At 50.4% G+C, this 13,398-nt stretch overlaps 1 protein-coding gene across 1 annotated transcript in view; it reads right to left on the bottom strand.

The window, feature by feature from the left end:
• The window catches only part of CLTCL1 (clathrin, heavy chain-like 1), a 279,619-nt gene that overhangs the window by 4,154 nt on the left and 262,067 nt on the right, over positions 1–13,398 (bottom strand). Inside the window, exons 27-30 of the mRNA XM_006902527.1 lie at positions 9,443–9,574; positions 8,975–9,085; positions 8,573–8,743; positions 1,256–1,477 (exon numbers count right to left, since the gene is read on the bottom strand). Coding sequence (XP_006902589.1) covers positions 1,256–1,477; positions 8,573–8,743; positions 8,975–9,085; positions 9,443–9,574 — 636 coding nt within the window. The remainder of the gene's footprint in view (positions 1–1,255; positions 1,478–8,572; positions 8,744–8,974; positions 9,086–9,442; positions 9,575–13,398) is intronic.

The following is a 13,398-nucleotide window of genomic DNA, read 5'->3' as shown; positions in this document are numbered from 1 at the left end:
ACACACACACACACACACACACACACACACACACACACACACACACGAAACAAGCTGAAGCTTGGCCAGAGAGAGAGAGAGACAGGCTGAAGCTTGGCCAGAGATAGAGACAGGCTGAAGCTCGGCCAGAGAGAGAGAGAGACAGACTGAAGCTCGGCCAGAGAGAGAGAGAGAGAGAGAGAGAGAGAGAGACAGGCTGAAGCTCGGACAGAGATAGAGAGAGACAGGCTGAAGCTCAGCCAGAGAGAGAGAGACAGACAGACAGACAGACAGGCTGAAGCTCGGCCAGAGAGAGAGACAGGTTGAAGCTCGGCCAGGTCTAGACAGGGTCTCTCATGTCACATATACACACCCTTAAACCCACTTACACCACACACACACACACACACACACACACTCCTTTTCCTCCCCCCTCCCCAGTTTTAAAATCAGACACTATCAGTTCATTAGACAGGCCATCAACCTGCATAGGAAGCCTGCTGTCAAGTGGCATCTGAGTGATTGAAGTGGAAGTGGTAAGAGAGGACAGACTTTGGCCGGGGGTGTGAGTTCGAGCTCCTCTCCCTGTAGGCTCTGAGGCCAGATCCCAGTGTCTTCAGCTGGACAGAGGAGTGACTTCATCCTCCTCCTCAGGCATGAGAGATCTCAACCCATGTAAACTTCCTACTTGGAAGAGAGGGTGTCCCAACAGGTATGCTGGCAGCCAGGCAGCCGGGGCCCACAGAGGTGCCCTCGGCTCTGACTGCATGGCTGGCCGTATCATGGCTGGGCTCTGTGTGCCTCACTGCCTCATAGCCAACCCTCTCCATTCTCCTCCTGGGTGTGTGTGTGTGCTGCCCGCATGTCTGAGGCTAGGCCAGAAGGACATCACTGCAGCTGTGCAGTGCTCAGCTCTCAGTGCTGGCCATCTCCTGCAGGGGTTCCTGGGGCAGGTTTGCTTTGGCCAGGAAGCCAGCACTGCTGTTGTGTACCATTGAGTCAGAACCGATCCACAGCCAATGCTTCACTGGATCTTCAGGAAGTGCCCATCGTTCCGCGAGCAGCTAGTGGATTTGAACTGCATACCTTTGTTGGCAGCACAGTTCTTTACCACTGAGCCCCAGCGCTCCCTGAGAGCCAGCATAGCACTGTGGAAAGAACCCACTCCCAAAGGCAGCCTCCTACAGCCTGCCCAGAGGTATGGTGCTTCTCCATAAGGTGAGAGGGGACAGCAGCGGCTCTCCAAGGTGGGGAGCCCCCGCTGGGGTACACTCACTTTGCCGAGGTACTCATGCATCAGCTGGATGAAGTAGGGCATGGTGCAGTCTGCCAGGCCGTGCCTCCAGGCCAGCTCCAGCGCCACATCTGGGCGCAGCAGATCGTAGCAGGTGAAGAGTGTAGCCACAAAGCACTCCCGCTGGCCCTCGTCCACGAACCACTGCAGCAGATGCTCAGCCAGCTGGGGATCCTGGGACTCTGCAGCATGCTGCATGGCATCCTGCCATTGGGCAGAGCACAGCTGGAGCCTGGTTTGTACAGCTTGGAACCTGGTGCCCTAAGACCAGCTCCCCAGATCAGGAGACTTTAGGCAGTTAGATGGAAGGGACAAGGGGACTTGCCTGCTTCCATTAGGGACCCTGTGTTGGCTGGCAGAGTGGGTCTGAACACAGCAGAGCTCTGCTTTGCCCCTGTCCTCTGGAGGGAGGCATGTATTCCCTGCACGAGGGGGCAGAAAGAACTGCAGGCAGCAGGGAAAGGCCCTGTGGGTTGTCTCAGCAGCCAGCCCTGGGGTGCAGAGGCCTCAGGGCCAGTGACCCCCACGTAGAAGGGGTCCAGGCCACTCTAGGGATGTTAGCAATGGTGCCAGCAGTTCCTCCTGAGGGGTCCATGTTCCATTAGAGGCTGGTCAAACCAGGGACACAGCTCATATCCACAATGATCAAACCAACCATGTACCTTCTGCCATAGAGAAGACACATTTCATATACAGCAGATTTTTTTGTTGTGTGCAGATGAGTCAAAACTGAAGCTTAGCTAGCCCTCTGGAGGATTTTCAGAGTCAGTAAATTACACAAGAGACTGCCCATCCTTCTCCTGCAGAGCAGCTGGTGGTTTGGAACCATGTGCCTTTGGGTTTGCAGCTTCTTACCATTAGGCCACCTGAGCTCCCTAGTTTCTTTATAACATGACTTTAAACATGATTAATAAGGTTAGTAAGTTAGTAATTTCTGTATATATTCTCTTATTTCCTTATCACAGCAGAGAAAATGAAATGGCTTAAGTAGCAAACCTTACTCATTTTCATTTTGGGCATGCCTCTAGGAAAGGCTGTTCCTTGGAGAGGGATATTAAACTTGGAAAGGTGGGGGGATGGTGAAGGAGAGGAAGACTCTCAATCAGTGGATTGACACAGTGACTGTAGTAGTGGGCTCAAGCATGTCAGAGATGGTGAGAACTGTGCAAGGTAGGACAAGGTTCAGATCTGTTGTCTATAGCATCACTATGAGTCGTTCTTGTACCTAACAACAGTAGCAGCAGCGGCAGCAGCAGCAGGTAGCAAACATGAATACGAACTCCTCTTGTCTCCATGACAACCTTTGGACAGGACACAGAGCAAGTCTCTGGCCCAAGACTGCTAAGAGGCAAAGCTCATCTCACATACAGGGAGTCAGCCCCAAACTGCAGCTGCGTTGGTGAATTAATTGCGGAAGGTGCTATAGCTAGCTGGCTGTCGCCTGTACAGGGTGACTTGGTGCTCCACGTGCCCACTGCCACCTCAGACATCACTGCACTTTTTTCTCCAGACCCCTGAGCGTGACTGCTATTCAACTCTGCACCCTAATTCCACAACCTAGGGCAGCTCTGGGTTCTTTTCCCTGATTATTGCATGGAAGAATCCTCTCTACCTCCAGCTTGCTGTTCAGTCCAGAGTTGCCTCATCCCTAGGCTGTTCCCACAAAGGCTCTAGGCCTCTTTTTAAAAATGTTGGTCAAAATCAAGCTGAGACTCAAGGACAGCTCCAGACCAATTCAGCTGACCATGTCCTCAGAGCTGTGACTTCCTTACGGTCAATGCCACCTTTGACTTGTGTGGCTCATGACCAGCAGGCCTCATGTCCTCCTGGCCTCTGGATTATTTCATTCTTTGAGCTCCGGCTGCCATCACCGGAAAGCAGGTATTCCCAACCCCCTGGCTGCTGGTGGACCCCAAAGTCCCATTGCCTGTAGGCAGGTCTTTTCCAGTGTGAAAATCTATAGGTACATGCCCCATGCCCCCTTCTCTTGCAGCCCACATCTGTCTTGCATAGTCTTGCATCTGAGCATCTTCCTAGAGACCTGTTGTGCACAGCTCATCTCTCTGGTTCTTATCCCTTTTTGTCTCTAGATGCACCTCTTCTCCCAAAATATTCCTGCATCTAATGTCACTGCCAGGAAGCTCCAGTTACCTTAGTAAAGGAGCTGTACTGCTGACCTAAACATACATGGTTCAAATCTACTGACTGCTTCATAGGAGAAAGAACAATCTCCTCACATATGAGTTACTGCTGGAGGGTCAGCTATGAGTTGGTTGTGACTCAACAGTAGACAACAACAACAACACAGTACGACTGCCAGGCCAGCATACTCAGGCCTCTAGGATGAAGACCAAGCTCTTTATCATATATGGTCCGCTAGAACCTAGGATGTAGTCCTTGGTCTTCTCCTCAAGGCAGCCTGATCTCTGCTGAGCAGAGGGCTGGCCTCTTGTCCACACTGGATGTGTGGGTCTCCAGCCCTTAACCACCTTTTTCCTAAGACTTTTCCAACCTCCAGCCCACAGGTGCCACCTCAGGTGCTCCCTGCCCAATGTCCCCTCTGCATTGCAGCTCCACTCCCTAACCCCCAGGTCTGATCACCTTAGTTTGCCCATTTCACCAAGCAGCATATGCAGACCTTCTTGTGTTCCTACTATGCAAACACAAATCCTGGGCACGATTCATGCTGTGCATGGCTTTATTCTTTGCTTCTTGACTCTCGAAGACATTTTCTCTGGCTCCATGACCATCCTGGATGCTACTCACTACCGACTGCACATGGCAATGTGGCCACATTTTATCAGGAGTATGTTACTTGCTGCTGTCAACTTCATTGCAACTCATAGCAGCCCTATAGGACAGAGTGTAACAGCCCCACAGTTTCCAAGGCCATATCTTTATGGTGATTGAAGATATGGTCCAAGGTTCATCTTGGAGAGGTTGCAGCCAGGATACTTCTTGGAGGCAAGGATGACAAAGCTTCTTCCCACATTCTTTGGGCATGTTAGGAGAGACTGTTCCTTGCAGAGGGACATTATGCTTGGAAAGGTGGTGGGATGGTGAAGGAGAGGAAGACAGCCTGGTGGATTGACATGGTGACTGGAGCAATGAGCTCGAGTGAGTTAGAGATGGTAAGGATAGTATAGGATAAGATTGGGTTCAGCTCTGTTGTTCATTGAGTTGCTATGAATCATACTCAATTTGATGACACTCAACAACAACAATCTTTATGGAAGCTGATGGCATTTTTTCTTCTTTGAAGTGGTTGATTGGTTTGACCTTTGGATTAACAGTTGAACACTACACCACTCCACCATCAGGGCTCCTTCAGAGACTATTGCTGCTTTGTGCTGTTGAGCCAACCCATAGCTGACCCTCCAGCTAGTTTGCAGAGAATCCCATGGGAGGAGATTGTTGATATTTCTTCTGTGGAGCAGCTCATTGGTGGTTTCCAACTGTATGCCTTTAGGTGATTTCATTTGTAACTGCTCTCCCAACCATTGCAGTCTTAACACTTAAGATCAGACATTTCTTGTGCTCAGGGCCACCTGCAGACTGGGGTGTTTAGCAGCACCCAAACCTCTGTTTGTCAGATAAAACAGTGCACTCCCAGCAGTAAAAATCATTTTCTCCAGAAAAATTTCATTTATTCCCTGGGAGGCAAGGTTGCCCCTGGCTGAGAACCACTGCTTCCTGGGAGAAAATGCTCAGTAAGTTTACAGCTAAGCCGTGCTGCTCTTCTGAATCCTTTTCTTAGCACGCATGGCTCTATGTGGACTTCCAGGTCAGTGAGTCTGGACTGGAGAGAGCTGTGTGGTAACATGATTGTCTGCTGCTACTGAGACAGTGTGTCATGAGAGCACAGGGTGCTGTCACAGACTGTGGTAACAGCCCAGCTCTGCCACCTTCAGCCAGCCCCCCAGCCACCTGGGTGTGAGGCTGGATGTCACATGACAGCCCCAAGACTAGAGATGGCAACTTGAGGGGAAGCGTGACCTGAAGGAGCCAGTGTCGAGGCCACCACTGCAGTGCACTCAGAGTCTGGAGCTGTGGCACGCATGGCCTAGGAACAGCCCCGAGAAGACATGAGAACTATACCCTGGGGCATGTCCAGCTCACATTGTGGACCTTCTGGCAGGTCTCCTGGGTTCAGGACACACGGACTGAGCTGAAAACAGTGCAGGGCAAACTGTTACAAAAAGGGTCATCTTGTGCAACTCAACTTTACTCCACTGGGCAGGAGGGTTAGGCCAGCCAGAGTGATGGTGGTGTCTTCACAGGCCTGGTGGTTCTCCAGGGCAGCTTAACTAGATTAGCACACTTAAGGGAATGGTGTGAAACCAGTTCTCACTGGCAGACACTGACATTCTGAACAGTTTTAACTTCGTTTCTTTTCCTAAAATCTTGACGTGGAAGTACCTAAGTGCCAAGAAGTTGAAACTCTCATACTGTGTTGCTGTGGCTGTCAAGTTGGAACCGAGGCATAGCTGACCCTCCAGTGGACGGACTTTGGGTTATTAGTGGCAGTAAATTACAAGGGCGTCAATTGTCCGTCTTTCTCCTGTGGAGCAGCTGGTGGATTTGAACGGCACACTTTTTTTTTTTTTGCATTGGCAGTGCAATTCCTTACCACTGAGCCACCAGAGCTACCTGTGTTTATTGTTATGTGCCATCAAGTTGAGTAAGACTCAGTGACCCTTTGAGCAACAAATCTGAACCCTGTCCTATTCTGTGCCATCTTCACAATCTCTGATACCCTCAAGCCAATTGCTGCAGTCAATCCACCTGGCTGAGGGTCTTTTCTCTCACTGATCCACCACCTTTCTAAGCATGATGTTCCTCTCCAAGGAATAGCCTCTCCTAGCAACATGCACAAAGTATGTGAAATGAAGTTTCGTCATCCTTGCCTCCAAGGAGTACTTTGGCTGCACCTTCTCAAAGACATGTCTGTTTGTTCTTTTGGCAGTCCATGGGATATTCAGTGTTCTTCTCTAACACTGCAGTTCAAAGGCATCAATTCTTCTGTCATCCTTATTCATTGTCTGTCTCTTATCAGGTGCACCTTAGTCCTCAAACTAACATCATTGCTCACTATAACAGTTTAGCTTAATAATAAAGACTCTCTGACTGTGCTTGCTTCATCATCTCATATACTAAAATTGGAATGATACAGAGAAGATTGATATGGCTCCTGTACAAGGATGACACTCAAATTTTGTGAAGCATTCTGTATTTTTCTGATTGGCTCCATACTATAAGACAAAGAGAGTCCTTCCCCCAGTTGGAAATAAGAATCATCCAGAGCCTCTGCCTTGGCTGCATAAATTTGTCTTAATGTACTTGAGCAATAAAATAATTGATTAGTTAAAAAAAAGACTGTCTGACTTGCATTGTGCTTTTTAAAGATCTAGCTATATGGGATTAAATGGGCAACAGCACCTTGAAGGATTGAGTGGGAAATTCAGGGACCACTGGATTTATTAGTGGGGACAACAACTTGGAAAAGGAGAGTGAGAATGGTCACGTGATCGGGGCATGCTATGTGTCACTAGATAGTGCATGTAGAAATGGCTGAATGGGCCAGTGTTCTGTGTGTATATTATCAACAACAGTTGTTTGTTGTTGTTGTTTAATGCCGTCGAGTCGTAGACGACTCATAGCGACCCTATGAATGAACAGCTTGAGCACTGTTCGTACATAGAGTTTCCAGAGGCAAGCCATTTTGGAAGTGGATGCCGCTCCTGCTTCCAGGCTTGATTTAGTCGGGAAGCTCCATCTAATACTGTCCACCATGGGTGCCCATTACCACGATTGGCACATCACTGTCACAGGCTTCAGCATCACAGCAACCACGAGTTACCTCTGTACAGCAACACACAGACCAGTGCTATACCACCTAGAAGAATGTTTGACAGGAAGACAATTTGAACCTTCGGGCTTAAGGCCGCCTCCTGGTTCAAACCCTAGGCCCAGGCTGGCTAGCCTCACTCCAGGGACAGAGCAAACCTTCACGTCAAACACATTCCTGGAAAAACAGTCGACTCCAAAAGCTTGCCACAATTCCTGCACTCCCACCACCACGCTCCTGCCTTCTGGCAAGGAGAGCCTCCCACGAGCCTGAGGAGGAGGAGGAGGAGCCAGCCAAACCAGGAACAACATGGCCACTTCATCCCAGTTGCCTTGGGCTTAAGGCTGCCTCCTGGTTCAAACCCTAGGCCCAGGCTGGCTAGCCTCACTCCAGGGACAGAGCAAACCTGCACTTCAAACACATTCCCGGAAAAGCAGTCGACTCCAAAAGCTTGCCACGATTCCTGCACTCCCACCACCACGCTCCTGCCTTCTGGCAAGGAGAGCCTCCCATGAGCCTGAGGAGGATCAACAACAGTAAAAGCACAAAATAAGTTTAAAAACATCAAGCCCTTGGAGCACTGTTATATTCTGGAGCACATGAGTTCCTGTTAGTGTTGGCAAATGGTCATGCTAATGGTAACAATTTTCCAGACCACCCCCAACTCCTGCCCTCTGTTCTAAATTGGTTCCCTTGTTCTTTCCTTACCTTCTTGAGAATTTCTTGGGGCAATTTACTGCCTCTGAAAATCCTCTGCAGGCTCAGCTAAGAGTCTGTGCTGATTCAACAGCACACAACAACAATAATGAATAGGGAGAACTCTAGAAGCCTAATGGGTCAGGAGTTGTTCTACCGACCCAGTGGCACATGGTTCAAATCCAACAGCTGCTCTATGGGAGAATGAAGGGGAACCTCCTCCTGTGTGATTTATAGCCTCTGAAAACATGCTGGAGGGTGAGTTTTGAGTGGGGCACAACTTGATGGCATATAAGTACAATGAAGCTCAGAGGGCTGGAAGGTACAGGAAAGGGAACATGGAAGCAGCAAACAGGGCGGAAGCTGGAAGAGCAGGGTTGCCTTGTGAAGATGGCAGTTAATATCGTGAAACACAATTGTATGCTAATCTCGTGGGGAAGTCCAAGACAGGGAAAGAGGGGATGGAGAGGGAGGGAAGAGACAGGACCACCCCTCTCCCCCAAAATGGAGCTCTGGTGGCTTAATGGTAAGAAGCCACGATGCAATCCCCAAGGCATACAGTTCGAATCCACCAGCTGCTCTGTGGGAGGATAGACCATCTCCTCCTGTGTGATTTACTCCCTCTGAAAACCCACTGGAGGGTCAGCTATGGGTCAGTCCTGACTAGAGAGCACACAACAACAGCAACAACTGCCCCAAGGCTGTGCAGGAAGGCAGGAAGGATGGACCCAACTGTACTGCTCAGGGACACAAACCTTATAGAGCTGATCCTTCTTACAGAGCTCAATGCTCTGAGCCCACCGCTTAGTGCCCTTGTACAGATGAGCAGCAATGCGCCGGAACTCCACCAGCTGGTGCTTTTCTAACTTCTGGGCAAGGCCCACGTGGTCAAAGTTGTTGTAGGCATCCACAGACATCCTTAAACCCTAGGAGGTACAGCTCAGTGGAAATGTGGCTATGAGGCCACCCGTGCTCAGAAAGGCCCCTGCCATTTACCCATCCGTGGCCCATATGTCTACTGGCTGCCTGGCAAGCCTCCAGCTACTGATGTCCAAGGCTGGTACAGTCTGCACATGCCTCTGCTCCATGTGGCAGGGCTGCTGTGGAATGAAGGAGTGTGGCCCCAAGTTTGCTTGACCTCCCTGCTCCACACCTACCTGGTAATCCTCGTCCTCAGTCATAAGCTGATTGAGTGCCTCATTCACACTCTTGTTGTTGTGGCTCTGGACTGCTCTCAGGTAGGGCTTCACCAAGGCCAGCTGGCCTGCCTAATGAACCAGGGGAGAGGGTTGAAGTTGCTTAGACTGGCCTGTTCTGGAGAATGCATTGTCTGAAGCTCTGAGCGTGTGCCTGCCTCGAGGAGCGATCTCTCAGTCCCACCACTGACAGGGACATGTCCTTGGCACCAGGAGCCCATGCACACCACAGGAGAGACCCATTTCACTTGGAGACACTTTGGCTGGAAAGCACTTGAGACCTAAGGCTGTTTCAAAAGTGGACTAGTGAAAGTGCTCTGGAATCCATCTCAAATTACGTGTATGATGGGAATACACCTCAGACGCCCCGGCCAGCAGCTCGCTAAGCCACCCACTGTTTCTCTGTACCAATAACTGTGGCAGACTCACATTTGAGAAGAAGCTGACAGTCCGGGTATGGTCCAGGCGGGGATCCAGTGCCAGCAGGAGGTCATTGATGAGTAGAGGTTTGTAATCCAGATAGAACTGCAGGGCTTTGTAGCAGAGCTCGACACTGGCAACCTGGGTGTGTGTATGTGTGTGTGTGAGTGTGTGGTAAAGCCAAAGGTATGTTCATGTCACCCCTCCAGGTGGCTGCAGTGGAGCCTGCCAGGGCCAGATTCCCCCACGGCTGGCACCACCACTCTGAATTGCCTTTATTCCACAGCACTTGTCATCTGCCCCCTGCATCCCTGCCTTGCCATCCCTCTCACTCACTCACTGTTCCCACAAGCCCTCTGAGGGCCCTCTAGCATCACTTGTGTCTGACTCAGGGTCAGTAGCCAGTAGAGACATCTGATACCTGAATGAATGAGAGGAGAAAGCCTGAGTGGACTCCATTATGTCCAATGCCATGCATTCTTTCACTGGGGTAATGCCCCGTCTACCCCAGGAGCCAAGGGTGGGTGCCCCTGCTCTAGGAAGCCTGGCAGATGGCCCTTTGGTGTGACCAGGATGGCAGGCCCTGTGCTCCTGGGAGGCCAGCTGCCTGGGTGTCAAAGTCTGGCCCCTTTGCCTCCTGGCATTTCACCAGCTGCTTTCTGTCACATGCTCAGCTTTTCACATTATTCAGCAGCTTGCCACCTGAGAGGTCACAGAAGTCCAAGGCTTGCACATGGCTCTGGGGGAGGGAGTGGTGGAAGCAAGAATTTCCTGCCCTTTCGAAGGGCTTGTTCCAACCCAGCAACTGTCAGTATGTCTGGGGCTGTGTGCAGGGTGCCAGATGTGTGCACAGGGCATGGGGCAGGGGCCGTGAAGGAGGGAGTGGGCAGGCACAGGGAGTCCCCTGGCAATGCCAGGTTGAGGTGTCCTGGCAGTACTGTGTAGCCCATGAACATTTCCAGTTGCAGCCCTCCTGCAAACCTAAGCCCAGACATGCCCCACGTGGCTCTTTCCCTGTTATGCCTGAGAACTCATAGTCACCACAGAATGGCCAACTTTTGACATTGGGGCAGGAGGCCTCCCCCCACCCCACAGGGCCTGCTATCTTATCCACACCTGAGTGGGCATGAGGGCCCGGTACCAACCCGTGTCAGCGCGAAGCAGGGCAGTGGCATGGCTCGTGGCTGGGGCAGGTGCGCCAGCAAAACTTGGAAGCTGCTGTTCTTCAAGGTTGACCCTTTGCTCCACAATAGTGAGGGCTCTAAATCAAAGGGGTCTCAAGCTAGACCTTTGGCAAGCACTTGTGCCAAGTCACCTGCCCTCTGCCCTGTCTGCCTTGAAGAGGTACCAGTTGTGGACATTTCAGATGACGATGGAAGTGAGAGGCAAAGCTTCACCGTTTTTGCCTCCGAGGAGCACTCTGGCTGTACTTTTCCTCAAGATGTATCTGTTTGTTCTTTTGACAGCCCAATGGGATAGTCAGTACTCTTCTAATACCACAGCTTAAAGGCATCAATTCTTATTCTATCATCTCTATTCATTGTCCAGCTCTTAGATGTGTAGCAAGTGATTGAAAAGACCATGGTCATGACCTGGCAAAGCTTTGCCACACATACTTGGGTTATGTTGTTAGGAGTGGCTATTTCCTTGGAGGGGCATATCATGCTTGGAAAGGTGTGTGTGAGGGGGGAGGCATAGGAGAGACGGATTGTGGCAATGGGCTCGATTGGCTTAGAGATTGTGAGGATGGCACAAGATAGGACAGGGTTCAGATCTGTTGTTCATAGGGTCAGTATGAGTTGCATTAGAATTGACAGCAGCTGCGCTGCAATCCTGACGGTACATGATTTGAGGCCACCAGCTGCTCCATGGGAGAAAGATGGGCAATCTTCTCCCATGTAATTTACTGCCTCTGAAAACCTGCTGGAAGGTCAGCTATGGGTTGGTTCCAACTCTGGTACACCACCACCACCACCACCACCACCACAACAACAACAACAACATCAACATGATGGGAGTGAGCTCTGGAAGCCTAATGGTAAGAAGCTGCACTACAATCCCAAAGGCACACGGTTCAAATTCACCAGCTGCTCTGCAGGAGGATGGGCAATCTCCTCCAGTGCTCATAACTGCTCTGGAAACCTGCTGGAGGGAGGGTCAGCTATGGGTCGATTCTGACTCCATGGCACACAACAACAACAATACGCTTGGGCACTGCCCATCTTATCACAGCACTCTTGCAGGTGGGACCATAGGAAAAACTCCCCACTCTGGAAACAGCTTTTAGGGCGTGTTTATTTGTGGAAAAGGGGCTCCTGGATACAACCATGAATGGGTCCCCACATCCATGGCTAAACCTGATTGTGAGTGAGTGGGAAGGCCCTTAGGGGACACCACAGAATTGGCCCATGGTCTGCTGTTAGCAAGGTCCTCAGAGAAGCGTGATGAGATGTGTTGTCTGTCACCTATCTGGAAGGCCTAGTCTAATTGTTCTCCCTCCCTTCTTCTGTGGGCTCCATGAAGATGGACAGGCTTCTGGGACTCAGCTCACTGGTGCCAAGGGCCTTCCTTGATAAGCAGGTCCTCTGTGTGGTGTGTGTCTTTGCTGGGGTCACCTGCTCTGACCCATCACCCTCAGGATGCAGTGGGTCTCCTATATTTTGCCAATGACAGGCAGGCAGGGTGGTGAGGCACCAGCTGTGATTAATGAGGATGCCACCATGGTGCCGGGGCAAGCCCACAGCCTGGGAAAACATGGCCATACTCCAGCTTGGTGACTGAGAAAACGGACGCTCTGAAATTCTGCATGGATCCAGACACCTGCACTCCTCCCACAGCATCCCAGAGGCATCTACACTGTGTGCAGCTTTGTCTGGAGATCACATGGCAGGCAGAAAATGTATGCTCACTTTATAGGTAGGAAAATTGAGGTTTCAAGATTAGTCTGTTGTTGTAAGGTAGCGACTCTATGAACAGCTGACCTGAACCCTAGCCCACACCATCCTCAGCATGTCTGACATACTAGAGCCCATTGATGAAGTCACCCAGTCAATAATCTCAGTGAGGGTCTTCCTCTCCTTTGACATATATGTCTTGTAGATGGTGAAGCCCGGTGCTTTTTGGAGGCGAGAATTCACCTCACACACTCTGGACATGTTTCTAGGAGGTGTTATTCCTTGGAGAAGGACATGATGTTCAGAAGGGTGGAGGGCTGGGGAGGGGGAGGAAGACCCTCAACTAGGTGGATTGTCATGGTGACTGCTGCAATGGGCTCTTGTGGGTCAGGAATTGTGAGGATGGTGCAGGACAGGGCTGGGTTCAGAGCTTTTGTTCATGGGATTGCTATGAGTCACACTCAACGTGACGGCACCTAACAACAACAACAACCACTTTTCCTTTGCTGATCTTTTCTGGAAGCCGTTTTTTCTACCTAGCTGAAGCCATTTTGTAATTCTCTAAGGACATGTCTGGACATGTTGCCCCACCCTGGGAGGATAGGTTTCAGTTTACTGAGAACGCCCTGCTAAGTTTCTGTTTACCAGATAACTTTCAGCTTACTGGAAAACGACATGTTATTCTCCCCCATTGCATACTTCTCCTCCCCCCATTGTGCTCCTCTATGTATATACTGTGAGTGCTTTCAAAAAAATGAAGACTTGATCAGAGATTCTTGACTTGTCTTCCTGCTTTGTGCCTCCTACCCTCCCCCCATTCTCTTTCTTCCCCTCCTAGGGTCACCGTTGAATATCCCCGCGGGGCCGGGGCATAATTGGCGCCCAACGTGGGGCTCAGAAAAAAAATTAGTAGAGACAGATATAAAGTTAATATCTGTATGAATTTCAAATCTCATAGGCGAGGAAATGCTAGGAGAGGGTGTTTCAAATATCTCATGGCGCCAAAAGAGACTTTTTGTCTCAAGAGATCTTTGAAAGATCAGCTCTTGGCATCCTCTTATCACCTTCATA

Source organism: Elephantulus edwardii, unplaced genomic scaffold, assembly GCF_000299155.1.
Source record: "Elephantulus edwardii isolate Elephantulus edwardi_28Jun2011 unplaced genomic scaffold, EleEdw1.0 scaffold00424, whole genome shotgun sequence".
Classification (NCBI taxonomy): Eukaryota; Metazoa; Chordata; class Mammalia; order Macroscelidea; family Macroscelididae; genus Elephantulus; species Elephantulus edwardii.
This window is presented reverse-complemented; position numbering and strand designations above follow the sequence as displayed.